At 43.0% G+C, this 24,471-nt stretch overlaps 1 protein-coding gene across 1 annotated transcript; it reads right to left on the bottom strand.

Annotated features, from left to right (window-relative positions):
* Positions 1–6,325: 6,325 nt before the first annotated feature.
* Positions 6,326–16,961, bottom strand: LOC134459587 (hemicentin-2-like). Its single transcript, XM_063211970.1, has 4 exons — positions 16,861–16,961; positions 8,605–8,871; positions 7,461–7,811; positions 6,326–6,683 (listed from the first exon to the last, which is right to left on the bottom strand). The coding sequence occupies exons 1-4, from the start codon at positions 16,943–16,945 to the stop codon at positions 6,418–6,420; spliced, it is 969 nt and encodes a 322-aa protein (XP_063068040.1). The 5' UTR covers positions 16,946–16,961; the 3' UTR covers positions 6,326–6,417.
* Positions 16,962–24,471: the final 7,510 nt, after the last annotated feature.

Below are 24,471 nucleotides of genomic sequence, written 5' to 3'. Positions count from 1 at the left end.
TGTAAAGTAGAATGTTGTAAAGACTGAAGTATGTGCACAGGCAGATAGACGACTACCAATATTTCATATCATTTAAGTGTTTTTGCCCCTCAACCATCATCTCGATGGGGAGTGGGGTGTGTGAGTGGTGAATACTGTGTAGCAGAGACTCCACCTAGTGGTTCTCTAACCCTAACAATAACACACACTTACTCACTTTCACATACCGGTAGCCTACACGTTCACCCAGAGAGTGTTTCCATTATTTGCGTTTTTACACCTCAAACACCTCTTACAGGATCCTATGCTACCAGTGAAATGTTGTAGTCTGGATCCTTACAGTGGATCCTTACAGGCCTCAGCCTGGCTCTTACCATGGATGAATAGAACACAGAACGCTCATAGTAGAGCTCATTGGTAATATGTATTAGTCACAAGTTAATTTTGTGTCTGTAAAACTAAACATAAATCTGATTATGAATGTAATAGGTACTGCCACTATGTTGCTCATTTAATCTGTTGCCTATAGCCAAATTTGATCTTTTCAGGAATATTCACCAAATAATAAACTGATATTTACAAACCATGTGACATGGGCATGTGTGTGTGTGTGTGTGTGTGTGTGTGTGTGTGTGTGTGTGTGTGTGTGTGTGTGTGTGTGTGTGTGTGTGTGTGTGTGTGTGTGTGTGTGTGTGTGTGTGTGTGTGTGTGTGTGTGTGTGTGTCTGTGTGTAGAGAGAGAGAGAGAGAGAGAGAGAGAGAGAGAGAGAGAGAGAGAGAGAGAGAGAGAGAGAGAGAGAGTTTAGACTTGTTGTTGTAAAGATGATATTTTAGTCCTAATGTCATGTTTCAGCAGCCAATGCTAGAAACAAGGCATGACTAGGCCTACCATAATGCTCCTCTAGAGACAAGGCATGACTACCAAACTGTATGATGCTGTTGGCATGACTACCAAACTGTATGATGCTTTTGGCATCCTCTATGTAGAAACAAGGCATGACGACCACACTTTTTGCCTGATTTTCATACGTAGACTTGCAATCACGATTCGATTCGCCGAAGGTGTTGCGTCACTAGGAGGGCGCAGCCTGGCTACCACACGGTATGCTGCTCCTCTATGTAGAGACAGGGTATGACTATCACACTGTATGCTGCTCCTCTATGCCCCTACATGATATCAGTGGCACCCATTGATTGTATAATAGAACTGCATGACAAGCATCCATCTATTCTACAATCAATGGTGGCACTGCACTGACACGCAAAACACTTTATGGATGCACAGTGTGTTGAACTTAATCAAGTATTTAACCAAGGAAATCCCAATAAGTCAAAATTATGAAGAAAAAAAACTACACATGCTGCCCTCTGTCATTGAAAGTCTCACTTCAAGAGAAGTTGGCGTATTTCACTAAAACTATATCTGAAAGATATTTCAATAAAGAAATTAACATCTGCCAGCCCCATGCATACACACTCACGCACACTTTCACACACACGCGCACACTCACACACACACACACACAGACACACACACACACACACACACACACACACACACACACACACATGCACGCGCGCACACGCACACGCACACGCACACGCACACGCACACGCACATCCAACCTCAATCCGCCATACAGTGTATGCGACAGACTTCTTTTTGTTTTTTGTTTTTTAAAAAGGGTGTGACATAGTGAAATCAAACAGCTTCCTTGGCGGAAGTCTGCAATCTCTGAGTTGTTACAAAGGGAGGGGTCAAGGACAGGTTAGTACCTCAGATAATTACAGCACACTGCCACAAATAGGGCTGGGTATCGCAGCCATGATCCTGTATTGATTCGATTCCGATTCTTGGGGCTTTGAATTGATTAATCACAATTCAATTCGATTTGATTCGATTCATTCCGAATCGATTCAATCCGTTCCCTTCTTGGTGCCAGGATTTCCCCCAAGACATGCTGTTGCCTATTTTTATATAAAAATGTCAAAGGGCTGTGGCTTGATAGTGTTAACAGATTGCTAGTTTGTAATAAGTAGGCCTGGGCCTAATTGACTTAATACTTACTGGGTATTTTCCATATAGACCTAAATTAAACAAAAAGTACAAAAAGAAAAAGAACCCCAAAAAAATCGATTTTGTGCCCTGTAAATCGAATATGTGAATTTTAGATTAAATCGATCGATTATCGATTAAATCGATTATTTTACCCAGCCCTAGCCACAAACCCACCTCATTCAACCCTGGGAATGGGAGGGTGTTGTTTTTCGGGGTCAGCCCCTGTGAGGTGCAGGAGATGAAGCTCAATAAATCACACGGGAAGCCGTGGTGTAGGTAAGTAAGTAAGTACGTTTTATTTATAAAGCACATTCAAAAACAGTGTAATCTGACCAAAGGGCTGTACAGCGTCCAACTAAAATGTTAATCAAAACAGTTCAAAATCAAAACAATTTTAGCAGCACAATAAAACATTTTTGTACCATAAGAGCAGTAAGCAAAAAATAAAAATAAAATAAATAATAATAAAGTAAAAAATATTTGTTAAAGGTGTTAAAGGGCATAAAGGTAAGAACTAAGAAGCAAAGACTAAGGTATAAAAAGGCGTTTTTAGTCTAGATTTAAAAGTAGAGGTAGTGGGGGCGAGTCTGATGTTGGGGGTGGGGGGGCAAATCATTTCAGAGGTGTGAGTGACAACTGCGCGGTGGACTATCAAGCATGTGAAAGGATCTTTATCGAGAACGAGGACGCGGTCTCGGGAGAGAGGCCACGGGACATTTTCCTACTTGTGAACTACAAATGAACTACTATTACCAATCGCTTGCGCTGGTCGGTGAACAGGCCAAGGCAGGAGATGGCCGCGTTGTGTGGGTAAGCTAAAGGTCTCTTTAGGCCACTTACACATCAAGGCAGTGGAGCGTCGCGGGACGGAAGCGTTTTTTTTACCAGCGTTGGTGAAAATACTTTGGAAACATATCTGTGCTTCCACACCAACCGGCGGTAGTCGGGCGTCAGCGGCGCGGGAGCCGGCTCCGCTCCGCGCTGCATTTGGAAAATAGAACTGGAGCGTGTTTTTCACCTCGGCGGTGTCTCATTCAAATGAATGGCAAAGTAGGGGGGGTTGTGTCAGATTACGAATACAGACAATTCAGCCACCCCCCGCTGACAGTACCTCCCATGTTTTCGGGTAGACTACATGGCTAACGGAGGCCGTGTGGCGTGGATTGTTAGTAAACCTCCCTTCTGAAGCCTTAATACAGTAATAATGGCCAGGGGCGCCGCTAGGGGGGGAAAGGTCGTACTGATTCCAACGCAGAACGGCCCTCGGTCCGCGGATGGGATAATAAAATATTAATAATATATTCTTGCTTTTTTTTTTTAAAGAAATGTATAATTACAAAGAAATAGTAATTGGAAATAAACTTATTAAACACACAACTGTTGATTCCCATAACGTTTTCGTCAGTTCTTTATTATATTGACATTTACCCTTCCCCCAGAATCGCAGGGGGTTTTCTTCAGAAATCTAGAGATCGACACAAATATATAGTATTAGGCATAACCTGTGATTAGGCCTTAACTTGTATCACAATAGTTTATGCTATATGACAACAGCTGACTTACCTTGCTTTATCTTATCTTTGTCCTCCAGAGTTTATGAATGAGGGATGGCCGCTCAGGTGGTGTTATTTATTGTAAAAAGTTACCACAACAGTGGAACAGCCAATGATCATTAGGAACATCAAAGCTGGGGCTGCCACCCACCAATCAAAGACGCAAACACCAGAGTATTTACGTTTTTTTTTTTTTTAAAATTAGGCTACTGTTACTATGCAGAAAACACATTGAAGTTCAGCAAGACTAGCTTTTCCCGCGAACATGTCACATCACATCTGAAACAGGGTCATAAATGAAATTAGGCTACACACAGGGCAAACTAAAAACTGAATTATGTTAAGTTGTAACTTAAAGTTGGACTAGGTTTTACTGTTGCTAGTTACATATATATCTTTTTTTTAAGAGGTCCGTATTGTCATTCCGTAGGCTAGTTATTATAGTAGTTGGACTTAAAGTTTTTACTGTTGAAAATCCTATGTTGTAGTGGCTAACAGTAACACCAGAGTTGTTTTTAATACGAGGTCCGTATTATTCCGGTAGCCTACGTACTATTCCGTGGCATATTATTAGTTCTATGTGACATGCCACTTCTGTCACTGCATGTCACTGACATGCCACTTCCGCATGTCACTGACATGTCACATGATATGCCACATGTCAATAAAAGATCTAACTCATACTGTCCAATCTGGCGCGCGAGGCGTTGAATCGGACAGCATCCGAAAAATGCTGGCAGCAGGTGTACAGACCGACTGAGGTCTCAGGCGTGGGCTAACCCATAGAATGTTAGTAATGTACAATCTATGTGCTAATCACATGATGTTGAGCTGGTGGTGACAGTGAAGGCAGGTTGGCAAAAACTTGAGGAAAGACGGGAGAAAGAGGAGAGGACCAGAAGAGGCAGGCAACTGGTCACTGAAATTTTCTCCAAGAAAGAAGGTATGCTCACTCAATGACATTGCGTTTTCAAACGCTATCAAATGGTAAGAATCCTTGGATTAGCCTCCAAGAGAGCACGTTAGCACATTTCCTAGGCCTATTTAAAAACTCCACCTTTATTGTCACCGCGCACAAACGGAAAAAGTGGATGAACGTCCGTGATAAACTATGAGCCTCGTGGGGATTAAGTGAAATCTTAACCACAGAGTGGTGGGCAAATGTGAAAGCAACCGACAGCATCAGTTGAAACTAATGTGCTGGAAATTAACGCAGATTTGACAAACAACTTGCAGCCTACGTTGGGGATGCTGCCATCCATCATCCATTGAAGTATCATGTTTGCGCAGGAGAGCGGTGCTTTTTACAAGCGGTGCCCAGTGGTGTAGTCTAGAATGCGGGTATACGGAGTAGGCCTAGGGATTTCAGTATACCCACTTCAAATTGATTGATCCATTGTTTTGAATAGCACAAAATACAGTATACCCACTTCAAAAAATGCTAAAATATACAGTATACCCACCATAAAAAAGTAGACTACACCACTGGCCGTGCCTATTTTACAATTAGGGCCTATCCCTCACACAACAATGCAACAACACGAAGAAGCCTAATGGCTAGGACAAGAGATTGTTTTGTTCTCATAATATCACTAAGAGTTTTACCCTTGGCACGAAATTAATGCTTATCGGACGTCTAAATTAGCTAATGTCATCGTGGTGCTGATAGACAGCGCACCATTTCAAACTCGTCAATCTGTTCACGTTCGGTTTAAGTCCGACAGAAAACTTGGATCCAGAAAATGAACAGCGATTTGACGAGACAGCTGCAGGTTAGATATTGCCGGCCCATCACTAAAGCATTTTGGATGATCTGCGCATTGCACAGCCTATGGTTACCTGACAGACACCGACTACCAATAAGCTCTGTGAATGCAATGGAATTGCGTCGCGGACCCATGTAACAATACTAACCACATGGAGTAGGCGCAAAGAAAGGAAAAGGAAAACGTTGAGTAGGCCTAAGCTATCTGCAGTAGGTCCAAAATTATAATCTTTCATAGGGCCCAAAATTCCTGGCGGCGCCCCTGATAATGGCTGATGACTCTTCACAGTGCCTTTTCTTACACATTGCTCAAAATGAATTAAAACGTGTGGAAGTGAAACCCTGAGGGGAAGTCAGTCTTTTCAACGCAGGTCAGTAGTCAAGACAGAGTATGGAGAGGGGGAGCCCTTTCAGATGATTTTGTCCCCAGCCCAGTGAAAGCGGTGCGCAGCCCTGCATTTGATGCACCCTATTGTTTACCGTACTTCTTCCAAATGCAAAAGGCTACAATCCCCAATACCATAATGCAGATCAGCACCGCTGCTATGATCCCCCCTGTACTACCTGAGGGGCAGATACAGAGAGAGAGAGAGAGAGAGAGAGAGAGAGAGAGAGAGAGAGAGAGAGAGAGAGAGAGAGAGAGAGAGAGAGAGAGAGAGGGAGAGAGAGAGAGAGAGAGATGAGGTCAGGGGAGAATACAGACAGACATATAAAGAATACGTGTTAAGTCAGGGGATTACAAAAAAATCAGAGGATTATTAAAGGTGACCTCGATATGAGAACTGTGACCCTTCAAAGATCCAAATCTGACAGAACAACTCTGGAGTAACTTGAGATTTGAAAATAACACCTGCTAGCAGCACAGCTCAGCTCTGCTAAGTCTAACATAAATGAAATGCAGTATAACACCGAGTAATATCAGGTAATATCAATGTAATGTCACTTTATTTGTATGTGGTATAATGTACGTAGCTAATTACCAATTGATAAAACACAGGGATAAAATTATTTTTTGTTACCAGAATGTTGTCCCTAGTGGTCAAATCAAGATTGTGCATGCGCTCACTCACCCTGGATTTTCACAGTCACAGTCATCCGAGCCGAGACTTCTCCCTGTGTGTTTGTGGCCGTGCACTCATAGACACCCCCATTGGCTTCTCCAATCGCATCCAGCTGCAGGGTATTGCTTTTCTGATTGGCCAGGGCCGCTCCGTTGTGCTTCCACTGATAGGACGGTGCGGGGTTAGCATTAGCACGACATGCTAACATCAGCTTGTCGCCCGCCTTGACGGTCACATTGCCGGTGACGTTCAGCATTCTGGGTTCGTCTTGACGTGGTGGAGGGAGACAAAACAAGACATAGAACTTAACTGTGGTAACACTATCCACACTTCACAATCTAGTTTCAGCATAACATTATTACAAAAGGGTACAGTGAAATAACTTTAAAATCACAGTAGAGTTAGCTGTAGAACAAAAAACAGGTGGAATTGTAGAAATATGGTAGTCTAGTAAACTAACCCCATCTGCCAGCAGACAAAATTATGTTTTGCCTGCGAGTGGGTCTAGCCTCGGACAATGCCCCAGGCCCTGAAACTGGCTGGGCAATCACAACGCAGCAGACTTGATTTAATTTGTCTTGAATCTTTGCATGCAATGCGAACAGGGTTTTGAGGGAGTGACGGCAAAGCGTTGGCCAACAGGCACAGACACAGTTTGAAAAACAACGGGTTGTTCCCATCAACAATCTTCCGATGTCTCATTGATCAGGCCCAGACTAAATATTCATATAAACCTCACATTTAGTCTGGCTCATCAGGCTAGAAAAATTGTACAACTTCCAAATTTGGGTTACCGTCATAGAACACAAAATTGAGCTGCTCAGCAACATCAGCTGATTTCGAGCGGAGTGATACGAAACAGTAGTTAGTGGCCAAAAGTCTGTTGTCATTGGCAGCAGTCTGATATTGACTTCACAGGTCTGTTATTCGGAAATATCAGACCTGCAAACATTGGGGGAGCTCCAACCATGCATTCTACAGAATGAACACAAGCCATTTAATAATAAGAATTGACCTTGAATTTACAGATGATGGTGGACTTACAGAGTACTTCCAGCTGGGTAATATTGGACACGGAGTCAGGAATGGGTTCAATTGCGTCCAACAGGTCCAGTTTGGCGGCACAGCGGTAGCCTGCAGCATTGTCGTCCATGGAAGCCGTGATGGGGAACGTAGCTGTAACATTGACGTCTTCGGATTCTTCCCCCTCAACAGAGGAGGAGAACTGTGTGTAGCTTGTCTGTGCCACCACCTGGTCTTCTTTCTGCAAGATGACGGAGAGGTTTCGGACTGGGGCAACACTCTTGACCTTACACTCCAGGGTGTACTGATGACCCTCAAGCAAGGGACCGCCTGGATTGTTCACGAGCTCAGCTGTTACACTGTCAGGAGTTTCTGTAATAGACACAACAGACACACAGTACACTACAGTATGAGTGTTGATCACTTTATAGGAATGAAGGGGACACCGTACATTCGATTTATAACTGAAGCTACGGCTGGGGGTGGGACATGAGACAATCTTTGGGAGGAACAAGGAAGCGCCATTCCCCATGAATTTCTATGGGAGACTTGAAATCAATCTGTAGTTTCCCGTCCCTTTCAAACAACCCAAATATTGTGTTCAGCCTGACCCTTTATTCGACCATACGCCTCCTGAAGGACGTGGGAGTCACCGGAGGAAGGCTAAGGAAGGCAACAAAGGAACTGGCGGGGGAGGCGGAGAAAGGGAGCTTTTGGCTCTGGCTGCGGAAGAAGGACAGAACCTGGGGGAATAACACCTAACCCCCAGACAACAGTTGCAGGGAACAACATCTTTCAGCTGCAGGGGATGACAGGGAGACGTCCCTGTCACTGATCCCCCACCAGGCCAGGAGACGTTCCCATGAGCATGCAAGCATTCAGCGCGCTGCGCCACCAGAGACGGCTAATTAAATTAAATATAAATCTTTGGCGCCACTGCACCCCTCTGGAAAGTTTTAAGGACAGAATTTGACATTCCCATGATAGACAGCCATTCTAAACTCAAATCCATTGGCTGCAGTGCAGATAACAGCGAACATAAAAAACAGTGTGGAGGACCACTGTACTACAGACAAGCCAGAGAGGCTAAATGTGCGAAATAGTGAACCTCTCCTTTAAAATGTAACATGGACAGTAAAACAAAGGGGGACCAGGGTTCACTCACTGTAAATGGTGATGGGTAGATGCTGCAGACACTGCCCAGCATCACTGTTGGTGTAGCATTGTACTCCATTTCCAAGTGACCACAGAATGCTAGAGACACTCCAGACCATGCTCTGCTCGTCAATCTTCCTCTTCACCCCATCACTTGCCTCCCAGTTCATATCATCCACAGATTGGTTAGTGGTGCAGATGGCCGAGGCTGGGCCTCTGTACTCCACAACCAGATGAGGGGGCTCGATGGTCGGCATTAATGACACAGGACAGTCATCTGAAAAAAAAGAGGGAAAAAGAGTCAACAGTGAACACAGCAGCGGTTCTACCTATTTGTGGGCCCTGTCCTCTTGAATTCTGCATTTACCATGGCTGGGATGACTGTTGGGGCCCCCTACAGCAGTGGTTCTCAACCTTTTTCTTACACCGCGTTCCACATTATTACGCAAATGACATTTTTTGCCGTTTTCCCAAATAATCAATAGAAATGACAGTCGTCTTATTTTTCAAGTCATCAGCCATTAGAGTACAATTTTAAACGTTTTTGAATGAACCTTCCAATGACATCGGTATTTTTTAAAATAATAAAAAACTTAAAAAGCCCAAAATGCTCTGTTCCAATTAATTACGCAAAACAGTTTTGTAGTGTTGTAATCCAAATTTCTTTCTTTTTTTCCCATTTACATCAAAACAGTTGGCATTTGGTACCTTCAATACATTTCAATGTTCAAAACTTTGCTATAAGCTGTAACTGGAATGCTGCATTTAATATTGAAGTGATGGAATTGCATGGTAGTTATGGAAGCCCAGATATCCTTGCTGCTTTGATCTCAGCTGTTTTTGTTTGTTTGGTCGGGTGACCCACACTTCACTCTTCAATATACCCGTAGATTTCCATGCCACGTTTAGGTGCTTTGGAGATGATGACATTCTAACTCACCAGACATAACATCCCATTCATTTTCAATGGGGTTTTATGTCTGGTGAGTTAAAATGTCGATACCACCAAAGCACCCAAACGTGGCATGGAAATCTATGGGTATATTGAAGAGTGAAGTGTGGGTCACCAGACCAAACAAACAAAAACAGTTGAGAGCAAAGCATCAAGGATATCTGGGCTTCCATAACTCCCATGCAATGCCCTGCCATTGACTTCAATGTTAAAGGCAGCATTCCAGTTACTAAGACAAAGAGGTTATCATCAAGTATTGAACATTGAAATGTAATTTAGAAGGTATAAAAATCCAACTGTGTTGATGTAAATGGGAAACAAAGAAAGAAATTTGGATTACAACACTACAAAACTACTTTGCGTAATAATGTGGAACAGAGCATTTTAAGTTTTTTATTACTTAAAAAATACCGTTATCATTGGAAGGTTCATTCAAAAACGTTTTAATTGTACTCTAATGGCGGATGACTTGAAAATTATGACGACTGTCATTTGCATTGATTATTTGGGGAAACAGCGAAAAATGTCAGTTGCATAATAATGTGGAACGTGGTGTAAAGCACCCTCTAACCTGTGCCCAAGACAAGCCGCGCACCCCCAACCCAAACGTCTACACATGTATACACATTAAAAAATGATTTAAGTGAATAATTACGATGTTTCTTGCTTTAGACATTAATCAATACTGTAATGACTTTACATTAGGTCCAAAACGTGTTTTAATTTGGTCTTGATTTGGTCTACTTATAATGTTTGGAAGCAGAATTTTGGTTACAACCTCAACACAAATAAAATTCTGCGCACCCCCTGAAATCTCTGGCGCAACCCCAGGGGGTGCCCGCACCCCAGGTTAAGAACCACTGCCCTACAGGGCCCCCCTAAAAGGATTATTTTGTTGGGGCCCCAGGTGATTGCCTCTGACAGCGTATTCAGGCCGACTGAGAACCGTGCCGGTGCCCGTTCCCGCACCTAATCACAAACCAGCCGTTGTGTTCATGCCACAGATATTAACGCAAAATACTTGTTTTTTCTCCACGAACCATGACAACAACGTGGCCGTCAGCAGGTTCATCCGAGTAACACAGTCTCGTGTGGAAAAAGTTCAGAGCCCGGTAAGAACAGGGGTGGTTCGCAGACAAGTACTTTAGTGCCGAACGTAACTGGTGTGGGCACCGGCACCGGCTCTGTTCTGGTCGGACACACACACACGCACACACACACACGCACACACACACACACACACACACACACACACACACACACACACACACACACACACACACACACACATACACACACACACACACATTTTAACTACTTTATTTATGTCCGCATTTCATAATATGTACATGACATAAATGTTACAGATACAATGAAGTCAGAATCCAATGTGGGTCTGAAAATAGCAGTTTTAAGGGTACAAACGACACCTCCTTCTCCAAATATGACGACTACCAATAATGGAGGATATTGAGCAATATTAGGCTATTTGCTGTGCCTTTGCTTTCGTGAAGCCAACCATCCTTAGCCCCCTAGGGCGGCGACACATACACACACACACAGATTACTGTATTTTATTTTATTTTATTTTACTTTTTGCTGTCACAGCAGTGACGATGATGACAGCTGTGTGTGTGTGTGTATGAGAGAGAGAGAGAGAGAGAGAGAGAGAGAGAGAGAGAAAGAGAGAGAGAGAGAGAGAGAGATTGAGTGAGAGAGAGAGATTGAGTGAGATTGAGTGAGAGAGAGATTGAGTGAGCTTGAGTGAGAGAGAGATTGAGTGAGAGATTGAGTGAGAGAGAGATTGAGTGAGAGAGAGATTGAGTGAGAGAGAGAGAGAGAGAGAGAGAGAGATTGAGTGAGAGAGAGAGAGAGAGAGAGATTGAGTGAGAGAGAGATTGAGTGAGAGAGAGATTGAGTGAGAGATTGAGTGAGAGAGAGATTGAGTGAGAGAGAGAGAGAGAGAGAGAGAGAGAGATTGAGTGAGAGAGAGAGAGAGAGAGAGATTGAGTGAGAGAGAGAGAGAGAGAGAGATTGAGTCCTTATGACACCTGTGGGATATCTATTGGGTTTACCTCATCCTGATACTAAGGTTTATCACTTACAGTAACTTATCTGTCACTGATTATTGAGAAAGTGGCTAAAACAGGTTGTAATCTTGAAAGAAAAAAACGAAGTGAATTACAAAATAATATGGTATATCCTCGTAGACAAAGGTCTTGGCTTTTCATAAATGCACAAGGCCAATCTCCCCATTTAGATTTTTTTTCAGAAATCAGGTTTTTCTCCGATCATACCTTGTTTTTTGTCAACACCGTCAGACACAATTAAAAGCAATAAAAATTGTATTGATTTGGTTGCATATGTATTAATCTGTATGGCAAATTTTTGGAAATAAAATTAGAGTATCTGGAGTTTTTAAGTGATTGTGTGTGTTTTTTGGTTCACACATATGCCTTTAAATGTTGAAAAATCCCTTTCATTCTATTTTAATACTGCTTCATGCGTTCTAATTCAAAAATATGTGCTGTCAGACAATGCTTACTTAATGCCTAAATAGGTCAAACATTTTTTTGTAATTTCACAAATATTCGTGTAGGCTTAAATTTGCTATTACTCCTTCTTACGGTGGTGACTTAAGAATTGACGGTGGTGACAGTAATCTGAAGGTGGTGAAAGTGACCTAATTATTACTTACATTTAGCAAAATAAATAGCCCTCTCAAGTCAATGACATCTAGCATAAACACTTTATTTTTGTGTGTGCACAGTATGTTCAGCCTGATCTTCAAAAATTCCGTGCTCCTGGACACGGAATTGTTTTCCGTGATGGGCACACGGAAGTGCTTTCTATAGGCTATTACCACAGCACTGTGTTAACTCTATCATTAGAAAATACATACCAAATGCTAATCCTAAACAAAATAATGCTATAGAAATTTATGTTGTGCCCTGACCAAAACATTCCCTAACCTTAACCTGTCATTAAAGACATATTTTTGAGAAATACCTTTTCCAGTTGGTTGCTAGGCTATCAAACTCATATAATGAATGAAAGAAAACTAGCTGTGCCCAGACCAAAACAATACCTAACCCTAACCTGTCAGTAAGAAATGTTTTTTTTGAGACAAAATATTTGAAATTAGAAAAATCCTGAGAAAACACAAGACTGTGGAAATAGCCTATGGAAAGCACTTCAAACAATTCCGTGTCCAGGAGCACGGAAAACAATTCCTTGTCCAGGAGCACGGAATTTTGGCAAAATCCGTGCTCCTGGACACGGATTTTGTGTCCTTAACATCCGTGTCCAGAAGCATGGAATTTTTGGAGATCATGTTGGTATGTTTGTGCATGTGTTTTTACTTCATTTGTTAGATACTCCATGAAGAAGGCCTAGATTATTGAAAATGTGGCATAAACAGGGTTTAAGTTGTTCAAATCCAAAATATAGAGGTGTATTATCATAGATGAAGGTCTTGGCTGTGCAGTGAATGTATTGTCCAAGTTCCCCATGTTTTACATTTTTCATAAAATGGGCTCTTTCTTGGTTTTGTCACCAGCGTCAGACAGAATTAGAAGTAAAAAAATATGTTTACTGTATTTAAGTTAATTACTTTTACAATTCAACATAATTGTAGATACTCATTGGAAGCATATTCTTAAAACTTGTCAAAAACATGTAAAACACATGCTTTTTTGTGAACTACATCAGATGTCACCACCGTCAGGTTTTGTGACAAAAAACCCTCCAAATGCACCTCAGTGGAGGCTGGAGTATAAGTTTAGGTCACAATTATTACTAACATGTCTGGTAATGTTTCATTAACCAGCACAAATTAGTAAAATATGGAACAAGATGATGAGCGGAACAAAATCTGACGGTGGTGACATCTGACGGTGTGAGAGAAAAAAACACTCTTTTACATATTATGCATTTTTTGCTCACATTAGCCACTTCGTTTTAATTCTGTTTCTTAGGGGCTTAATGCCGCTTCTGAAAAAGTATATATAATTAACATTAATGTAACATAATACTATTAAAACCCCTGACGGTGTTGACAGTTTATGGTTGGGACAGTACCAGTGTCCAAACAAATTAACAAATTGAGGAGAAATTCGTAAACTTACAGGAGCTTAAGAGATGGTGAAGTATTCAGTAGAGCTAAAGGTTTGAAAAGGGGTCCTAAGTAATGACAATGACCTTGTGCATACCTGATTGTATTGTCTTTTAGAAAAAATCTGATGGTGGTGACTAATATGCTGGACACACTTTGAGCAATCAGAAAATAGTAGTAAATATTGCTTTACACACACTATGTGCATATCTGCAGAACCACTTCAATATGGACTTTCACATCATGGTGATATTATTCAATAATATCAGTGATTTTTACATTTTAAGTCAATTGAAATGATGATGTCTGTCCTTGGGACAGCTGCTTTTACAGGGTGTGGGCAGGTTTATAGCCATGAAAAGTAATAAAATTTCACTTAAATATTTCAAACGACTGTACATTTGTGTAACAGACCCCTGGGTCTTTACCTGGATTCATTTTGTTCATGAAAATGTAGTTTATTTTCAACAGAATTGGCAGTTTATTGCTGAGACATGTTTTAGCCGCTTTCTCAAGAATCAGTGACGTATCACTTTGCCATGTTTTTGGAATAGATTCACACCTCTGTGACCTCAATGGGTGTGCACAGCCCGTTCATGGGTAGCCGTGGTGAAATGGTTGGAGTTGGACATTATTACATTACATTACATTTCATTTAGCTGACACTTTTATTCAGAGCGACTTACATTTACTCCCTAACCGTTAGGCCACGGCTGCCCATACTGTAGGTGGTGTAGATCACAGCGTTGCAGATTCAATCCACACCCTGACTGTTGTGGCTGTTGTGCCCTTGAGCAAGGCATTTTATAAATATACTGCTCCAGGGATTGTACTGCAGCCAATACCCTGTAATGTTCGTAAGTCACTTTGGATAAATATGTGTATGTAGTATGTGTATGTAAGTGTATGTAATAATAATGTACAGTGCCATAAGTTTGGGCACCAGAGGCGATTCCTCCTTGAGTACAAGGGAGGCGCCGCCTCCTGTCCAAAATCACGGAGAAGAGTATGTAAACTAATGCTTTACACGACTTAATAACATGCTATTTCAGACCCAGCTCCATAGAAAATGCATGTGCTCAACTTAGAGATGAAACCATTCTGTAATACGATCCCGAGGCTCGCACGAGTTTTTTTCCGCTCAAGACAACGCAAGCGAGTCGAGTCTCAATGGACTTCAATGGCATGTGGGATTGTATGCTTTTTCAATGGAAAAATGCTAAACGGTCATTGGCTATTGCCGTTAAATTTTTTTGATTTTGAGACTGAGCCTCACTGGGAGTGAATGGAGAAGAGAGAGGAGGGGGGAGGGACCGGAGACTGGAGCTCCGACTTGTGATTGGGTGAACCCCGTGTCAGTAGGCTACAGTAGTTGATTTCATTTCGAAATGCGGATATGTTATTAATTTGACTGAGAAGTTTCGTCGTGGTAACCTGTGGGGAAGCTATTCATTGCGGTGTACTCCAGTTTTGTGTACATATTCTTGTAAACCTAGTGTTGCGAATAAAGTCTTAATAGTGGCACGTCCTTATCCTTTTTAATCTCCCAATTCAAAAGTTGAAGTTGCCTACTTTTCGTTAGGGCTAGCTTGCAAGAAAGCTAGAGAGCTATGCAAAATGCCAAGCATTGTGGATTAAATTCTGGCGAATTCCAGTCGTCCTTATGAGGAGAAAATGAATATCAAGGAGCAGAGCAGAGCACTGCCTAATATTGACTTGGTGAAAAAGGTAGGGAAGAACAACCGTTTCTTTTGAGCTTTCGTGGTGTGGTGTCTGACCAACTGGTTAACTGCCAAGTCCCGTGAGTGGCGAGTGTTTCCTACTGTGTTGGCAATGTCTGGTAAATAATTAAAGATTTTGCGACCTCTAGTGGTAAGTTAAGCCGTGCACCCAGTAATGAACAAAGACAACGAAGGCAAACTCAATCACATCATTATGTGGCGGAGGTAGGCCTGATGATAATAATAATAATAATAATTAAAAAAAAAAAAAAATTCCCTATGAATAGGCTTTTAGGGGGATAATGGTTAATGATTAACACATTTGTTTCAACAAGAGTCCTTTAGTGTGTGAGGCCATATGTGGCTCAGGACCAATGTAAGATGTGTGTCAAAATTGACCCCCCCCACCCGTTTTTTTTTGCGTTCTGGACATATTGTAATTGCACAGCCTCCCCTGTTTGACAGACTACCAGCCGCCACTGGTGTAGGCCTATGTAATATCATATACTGGTGTTGTCTTAGACCATGAATTTCCTTGTACTTTCACTTTTGACGCCTCTGCCTTGTTCACTCACTTGTTCACTGACTTACTCACTCACTCGCCCACCCACAAGACCACAAAGAGAGAGTAGAAAATGGCAGAGGTGTCAAAAGTGAAAGTGATAGTAAATTTATGTAGCAAGTACAACATCAGCACTGCAAAACACCTGGCAACTGAAGACCTAAAAACTTAACAAGGACCCACCACAAACTTACAGTAGATCCAACCAGTACATAGGTCCACTGGTTCCTATAAGTTACTATAATAGTGTTGGAAGGGCAGTGTGTTTCTTTTTTTTAACTTTTACTTTTGACACCTATGATTCTTTGTTCTTGGTTTAGGCCATGTCAAATTCCTACTACCACAGGGAGGCTGTGACGCAGCGCACTAAGCCTACCACATATGGGCATGCATGCTCATGGAGACCCAGGTTCGAGTCTGGGCTGGGTCCTTTTTTTTAAAAGATATTTTTATGGCTTTTTGGACCTTTATTTTGGATAGGACAGTGAAGGTGTGACAGGAAGTGAGTGTGGAGAGAGATGGGGCAGGACTCGAACCGGGGTCCCCATGGGCATGCAAGCCCAAGTGTGGGGGGCTTAGCGCGCTGCGCCACAGCTCCCCCTTGGCCTGGGTCCTTTGCCAGCCATGCCCCACCTCTTTCTCACTTCCTTCCTGTCATGCTCTCGACGGTCCTAAAAGTAATTAAGACACAAAAGCCTTTAAAAAAATTCTACTACCATCTTAAACGGTGCACAAGAAAGTGTAGTGTGTGTCCCAATACTTTCGAGAGGAAGGAAAACTGCTTAAATATCCTCCAAACTTCCCCTTGAGTCAGAGTATCTAGAGTGTGTGTGAAGGCACATGTTAGTGGCTAACGTGTTACTAACGCGACTGTCCTATCAGCAAAACTAAAATATACTTTAAAAGTTTCTTCTTACCTGCCACAGAGACATCCAGGAGAAAGGAGAGGTAAATAAAAAGAAGGCTCAGCACAGAGTGGACAGAGACGGCATCCATCTTCATGCCGGGCCCGTGAGGAAACACGATGTACAGAGGAAGTCCGTAGCCGTTTGAGGCTGACACACCCTCACTGGGCAGGAAATGACGCTTCATTCATTCATTTCCTAACAAATATGTGGCGCACGCACACGCACACACACAATAAGGATAAGAATGCTTGCGTTACACCACGAACATTCAACACATGCAAGAATCCTCTCAGTCAATCACTCACTAACACACGGACACTCGTAGATGTCACAGGTAGGGGGCGCACGCGTTTACAAGCGGCACCCCCGTTTACCAACCATTACCCTGAGGAGTTGACTGTACACCACCAAGCAGACCAAGACACAAAAATTGGGTTTTAAACAGGATTGTTGTATTTATTAAACTTGACCCCAAATCCCATGTTCTCCCCATAGTTCACCAGTCTCTTCTTAGTCCTTCAATTCACGATCCCACCCGCTCCCCATAGTTCAGCAAGTCCTTATCCAAGTGGCTCATCAGGAGCGACAGTCTCTCCATGGCGGGGGTAGAGCCATCGCTTCGCCACAGTCAGGCTGAGGAGCAGATAAGAGTCATTATCAGTGGGCGGGCCTCAAAAGTTGTTGTATTATCACCAAAATGCAGAGTCACTATTAGACAGCCAGTGCGGACGCTTCCCAGTTAATAATCCCCAGTTGCACACGCTACACAGCAACCCGTTGGCACAGCAAATAGGACCTAAGTGAAGAGTTTGTTCACACAGAAGTGCGGCACACCACGACATAGCAAATCAAAAGACCAGCCATCCGCGCTGGTGGAACATCGGTGAGCTCCGCTTATGGCGGTTTGTAAAAGAGTCTTAATGTGAGGGCCCAGTCGTGGGAGGGAGAGAAGCAAGAGCGAGCGAGCAAGGGAGAGTGAGGAGGAGAGCTAGGGCCAGGCGCAGCTTGCCCGTCCAGGAAGGAGGGTTGAGCTTCATCTTGAAGTGCCACAGTATAAACACATGAGTCCAGGCTACGGAATTACAATCACTTAACTTTCAGTTGCGTCGTGGCATCCACTCCTGCGCCGAGGTCGCGCTCCCTAGGTATCCCTGCAGGTGGCCAGGTCCAGATCCTTAGGACCTCTTCGATACGGTTCCGCCTCCATCCTGGCTCCGGCCGGCTACCGGCATGGCATGCCCTCCGTCCGGCAGCTGCTTTGCCCATCTGCGGCCGTCTCCCCCTCTGGTGCTCGCTCGCCACCTCTCGCTGCGTCCTCTTCCCCCCGGCGTTCCTTCCCCATCTCTGCACACCTGCGGATTAAAAAGCGTTTCCCCAACCCCTCTGCTCCAATCGCAATCAACGTCAGTCCTTCTCCACACCTGTAACCCATAGTCAATCACAGTGCATTAAAAACAATCCTGTTGGCTGGTCCGTCACCTAAAAATGTCCGTTGGAGACAAAGTTGTTATTTTTTTTGGTCCCCTCCCCCACTGATCCAAGTCACCCCTGTGACATACACACATACACACGTACACACGTACACACGTACACACACACACACACACAAACACACACACACACACACACACACACACACACACACACACACACACTGTGTACTGTACTTCACAACCAATCCAGGGGCTCAAAAAGCAGATTCACCTCTGTGTCGTTATCTGAGAAAGACCATTTATTTTATTTATTTATTTATTTTATTATTTACACACACACACACACACACACACACACACACACACACACACACACACACACACACACACACACACACACACACACACACATACACACACAAACACTCAAGAACACAAGAACACAATGCACATACAGTGGTGGATCAACCCATTTGGGGGCCCAAGGCATAATACAAACATTGGACCCTCTTGAGTTGTTTTTGCTGTCGCTGTCACTTACTACTGTAGGGCTGACTGTTGGGGGGCCCTACAGTGGGTAGGCCTACATTTTTGCTGGGGCCCTAATAGGTAGTAATAAAAGTGGTTTAACAGCGATATGTTGGCTTGGGCATGAATCAACATACATACACGGTCTTAAACCCATTGGAGGAGCTAACTTGTTGTGAAGAGAAGTCTCATCACTTTGGTGATCATAAACGGACCAACTAAGCAAGGAATTAGGTGAATTTAAAGTGCGACGGGAGAAGGGAATGTCACCAAAATTGTGCATCTTGTCAGGTAAGAAGTGACTTGTTTCTTGCGGTGGAGATTGGATTCGTAGTAGCACATTGGTACTGTAGGCTAGGCCTTGCCTATTGCTGGTGAAGTCTATCTTAGCCTCGGAGTTGGCTATGGGGTGAATCTGTAGCACAGCCGATGTTGTGCGTGGCTTGTCTATCATAACTGTTGCCAAAATTGAATTGCCGCGGTGTGAAATGGACTTGGAACGTCAAAAATAAACAATAGCCTAATGTTGCAAGGATGCGCGCTGACAGAACGGTGTAAAACTAGAGACGGTCCATTATGTTACAATTAAAAGAATCTTTGGTAAAACCAGTCACAGACTGACAAAAGAGCAGCGTGACACAGTGAAATACAGATGTTATCTCAGCAGCAGCAACTTTACAGGCTGCGCCCTCCTAGTGACGCAACACCTTCGAATCTCGATTGCAAGTCTATGATAATCAGGCAAGGGGCACGCAGCCACTTCACACATTTGGGGCTGCGCAAGCCTCTCTGGGGCACAGGCGACAGCAGCAAATAGTTTGATAGTTTGGTTAAAACGTTATTATTAGGTAAGTCTAAATTTCGGGACATGCACAGTCAGATGGTATGCGAGAGAATATCAGATGGCAAGAGTCAGGTAAGTCAGATTCGGGATTCGGGACAAACGCTTAATTCGGGACTGTCCCGAATTTTTCGGAACATCTGGTCACCCTACTTCCCTAAATCAACACATTTGAAGTGACCATATAATAATTAATCCCAACGTCATGGGGGCCCAGTTATGGGCCCGCCCTAGTCCAGGGCCCGGGACAAAAAGCCCGGTTGTCCCCCCCTGTCGGCGGGCCTGCTGACACACACACAGCATACATCATTCACTTGCATACACTCATTCATTCCCCTATAGACACCCTTGTTTATTCATTGTTTGTTCATTGTCATTCTTTTTTTGTTGTTGTTTTTTTAAATAACCTTCAGCTTTGAATTTTGTGTGGTCTCCATGTCATGTTGCTCCCCTGAATGAGCCAACATGGCTTGCTTAACTCTACACACAGCTGTAAAATGAAGTGTTTTTGTACCAAATCGTTAACACACAAATCACATTACTAGCACACATTGCTGCAACTAGACAGAGACAGTAAAAAATAAAAACACACTTTGCCTCTTGGGTGCTCTGTTGAAAAAGCATGTCATTTCGAGGAGTTATTGAAGTCTAGTGGAAAGTGTGTGCAAAGCAGTGAGTTGTGTTCACAGTTATGCATAAATGAGTTTTGTATAGGCCTAATTCTAAGTGTGTTACAAATTGTGAACTGAGTGCGAAGCACTTTCTGTGCTATTGGCTTGGCTAATTTGGTTGTAGGTTTATCTGTGTGAACAGGTCCGCAAAAGAAGTCAAAGTTACAAAAGTCATCAAATCGTATCAAGTCAAATCAAAACGTGTTCATATATTAAATAGCAATAAGGTGTGTGTGTGCGTGTGCGTGTGTGCGTGCGTGTGTGTCTGCCAGCATGCTCATCTGCACAATGAGGCTATAAGAGAACCACATATGATTTGATTTGAATTGTGTGTTTGTGCAGTCCGTCACAATACCCTCCAGTTAAGTGTAGATACTCCCCCCCCCTCACACACACACACACACACACACACACACACACACACACACACACACACACACACACACACACACACATTCTGTACTTGCGCTTATACAGTATATGGTGAATTCAGGTAAATTGGGACATTTTGGGCCATTCACTTATATGCAAAAAAAAAAAAAAAGGTGACACAATTTACCTGAATTCACCATAAGTTGCTTTGGATGAAAGCTTCTGCTAGATACAATGTAGCCTACAGTATATCGTCATGTCATGTAGGCCCACAATGTTTTTTTCCGACAGATGAGGATCTCTGTGTTGGGCTGAAGCAGGTCATCGTGCCCCACGTCTGGTGGTCCAATATGGAGAATTCGCCTCAGCAACATGCAGCGTTCCCAAGCCGATAGGCAAGTAAAGCAGCCGTGACTCAATGTTAACCCATTGACACTGAAGCTGGCCTGGACCCGGGAAAGACTCTGAGGAGAATGTTCTGTGTGTGTACTGTGTGTTTGTGTGTGTGTTTGTGTGTGTGTGTGTGTGTGTGTGTGTGTGTGTGTGTGTGTGTGTGTGTGTGTGTGTGTGTGTGTGTGTGTGTTTACTCACTCAACCCTGTGCTAATGTACTTCAAATCACACAAAAAATCGACATACTCACTCATTGTTATGTAGGCCTATATTTCCTGTTTCCACTTTGTATTTGCTAATGCTACAGTATGATTATGTCCTCGACTGTAAGTCGCTTTGGATAAAAGCATCTGTACAAATGTAATGGAATGTATGCATGACTAATGACTTATAGCCTTGAATGTGCTAAAATGTGATGTAATATAGGCGTCATGGGCTGGAAGACGCCTGCAGAGGGCGCCATGACGGAGTATGATGTCCAGAGCCTGACGTGGGTAGCAGACAGAGTTACAGACTGGAGACTGGAATCTGGAGTGAGCTGCTTCACTGCCTCTGAGGAGCACGGCGAGTGCTCAACACACCTGCCCATCACTATTTACAGTGAGCTGATGTTTTATTTTCAATATGACATTAGATTTATTTTTTCATAGTACAGGCAGGGCCGGATTAAAATGGCCCGGGTCCCCTAGGCTACAGGCTGCGATAGGCCCCCCGTAGGAAAATAAATCATGAATTACATAAACAGTGTCATAATTCCGAGCTATGAATTAAAGGTGGAGCGGAGCTAGGTTTCGGGCCACCAGACGCTGCTTGTTTTGAAAACAAGCAGAAAAAAATTACTCAACATGTTTTTAGAAAAATGGGTCGACATAAACCCTTATAGGCATCGCCTTCTTTCGATGTGACGCAACACAGAAAGGCTTTCGTGATTCGCCCGTGGCTCTGCATTGTTTATGTCAATTGGGAAACACGGGGGAACACAGCCAGGCGAGGTGACGCACCACTATGAAGCCTTGCATGTGAGTTCAACTTGGGGTAACCGTCCGATGTTTAAAAGGAGTGAGTAAAACTGTTTTGTTTTTTTTTATTATCGGAAATTGGCCTTTAAATATCAACGGCAGCTACTATTGATGAGTCACAGGACAGATTCTTGACTATATTGATTCTTTAGAGATGAACAGAAAACGTTTTTGGAGGAATTTGTTGGTGGTCAGTTGCAATAAATGCACCATTCATTTTCTGACTCGAGAAGAGCATGTTAACGGCAGTGCTACCAGACGGTAGTTTGTGTACACACACGCATTGTGTGTGTGTCTGTGAGAACCAGGTTAGACATGCGTAGACAACAATATATGCTAACAATGGTAAAAGTATAGGGCCAAATATGTCAGAGTACTTAATATCTCATCATCCAAAGCACATAAAAACATGAAACTTGAAAGCTAAGAACCTCATTGCATTAGAATGTGTTCATCCAGCTCTTAGATACCCTTATTTTTAATGAAAAAAAAACCCTCAAATCTCAAGAGCCTGAATGCTGCATCCATCCAGCTCCAGGCACCTACCTGCAGGTCAATGCAGCTTATACACAGCATCAGGCTAAAATGGGTTAAGCGAAGCAGGAAAATGACTACCTGTTTCCCGAGAAATCAGTGCAGTGTAAGTTTATGACTATGTCGATGGATGCTACTTTTCCTCCTTCAAATGCATTGAGTCGAATATGCCTAATGTCACATGGACAAAGGCTAATTGTCTTACATACAGTGTGTGTCTTTCACTGATGGGCAAAATGGATTCATTAGTTACAATCTAGTTCCACATATTCCAAATGACTTGGTTTCACGTGCCCAATGCAGCCAAGTGATTGGCTGGTTGAATGATTGCCTGGTCAAATTGAACAGGTAAAACAAGGTCATTTGGCGCTGGATTATAACTGTATGAATCCATTTTGTCTTCTTTGTCCTTCATAGAAATTATAACTGTATGAATTCCATTTCGTCTTCTTTGTCCTTCATAGAAATTCCCCAAAGTGTGACGATTCGGGTCCAGCAGCACACAGGCCCCCTTCTGGAGGGGGAGAGGTATAACCTGGAGTGCGAGGCGGAGGGTGTGGCGCCCGTGCGCAATGTCACCGTCTTGTGGTTCAGGGGAGGCCAGATGTTCGCACAGTGGCGTATCCCGCCGTACTCTATCCGAGGATACCAGTCTGGAGACGACACTTTCAGGTATGCTACAGATGCAACATGAACTCACAGAATTAAAAATAAATAATTAAATAAAACAAGAGGGACGAACAAATGCTTGGCCAAAGCAAATGTTTCTTTTCTTCCTTTTTTATTTCTTCCTTTTTTTACTCATCTCATTTGGTTTTTGTTTTGTTGTTAGGAATATTTTGACCATCACAGCTTTGAGACTGGACCATGGGGCTATCTACAGCTGTGCCGCCAGACTGGACCTGAATACGTCTAAACCCATCCCTGTCACAAGGTCCAACAGCATCCTGCTGGAAGTACTGTGTAGGTCCTTCAAAAGTTCAATGTGTTAAAAAGAAAATGTTCAGTAAGAAATACGTACTCTACAATCAAAAGGAATTACAAGTAAAAAATGCGGAATAATTATATAGTGAGCTGGTTTCTTCTCATTATTATTATTCTACAACTACCACGACCACCGCAAGTCTAGTATTATTGTTATGACTTTGATAGCCACTACTTAAACTACTGCTAACTAACTAGGCTACCTATACAACTGAATACCTTCCTCTGCTGCTGCTGCTGCTACTACTGCTACTACTACTACTACCACCACCAGGGCTGTAGTGGTCAAATTAGAGGTGGGTAAACTATGAATTTTTTGATCAGACAGACCGTGACGCGACGCGACGCGACACGACACGACGCGACACAGCACAAAGCAACGCAAGGTGTCGCGAATCTGTAGGCCTATTGCTGTCCTGACCATATTCCATGACGTTATCAGTTAAAGTCATATTAAATCAATGACAGTCAACAAAGTAGTGTAGTGTGTTTCAACAGTAAAGAAAAGTATGTGTAGAGTAAGAACTATCTACAGTAGATATGGTGTGTGTGTGTGTGTGTGTGTCTGTGTGTGTGTGTGTGTGTGTGTGTGTGTGTGTGTCTCCTCTCGCACTACCTGTTTCTTCATCTACTATTTCAGGGGTGTCAGCCCAACCTTTTTTTAACCGAGATCTACTTTTGAAGTTGATGGTCGGCCGTGGTCTACCAAGTCAAATCTAAGGATGTCAGTATGAAAATTTAAGATCACCATTTATTAATCAGCATTATTATGAACAAAATGTTTTTAGTAGGCTACTATGGCCGTATCTTTTCAGTGTGTTTTTAAAGTGTGTTGAATAGCCTATG

The sequence above is a fragment of the Engraulis encrasicolus genome, chromosome 1 (assembly GCF_034702125.1).
Source record: "Engraulis encrasicolus isolate BLACKSEA-1 chromosome 1, IST_EnEncr_1.0, whole genome shotgun sequence".
NCBI lineage: Eukaryota > Metazoa > Chordata > Actinopteri > Clupeiformes > Engraulidae > Engraulis > Engraulis encrasicolus.
Note: the sequence above shows the minus strand (reverse complement) of the source record. Positions and strands in the feature narration are given on the sequence as shown.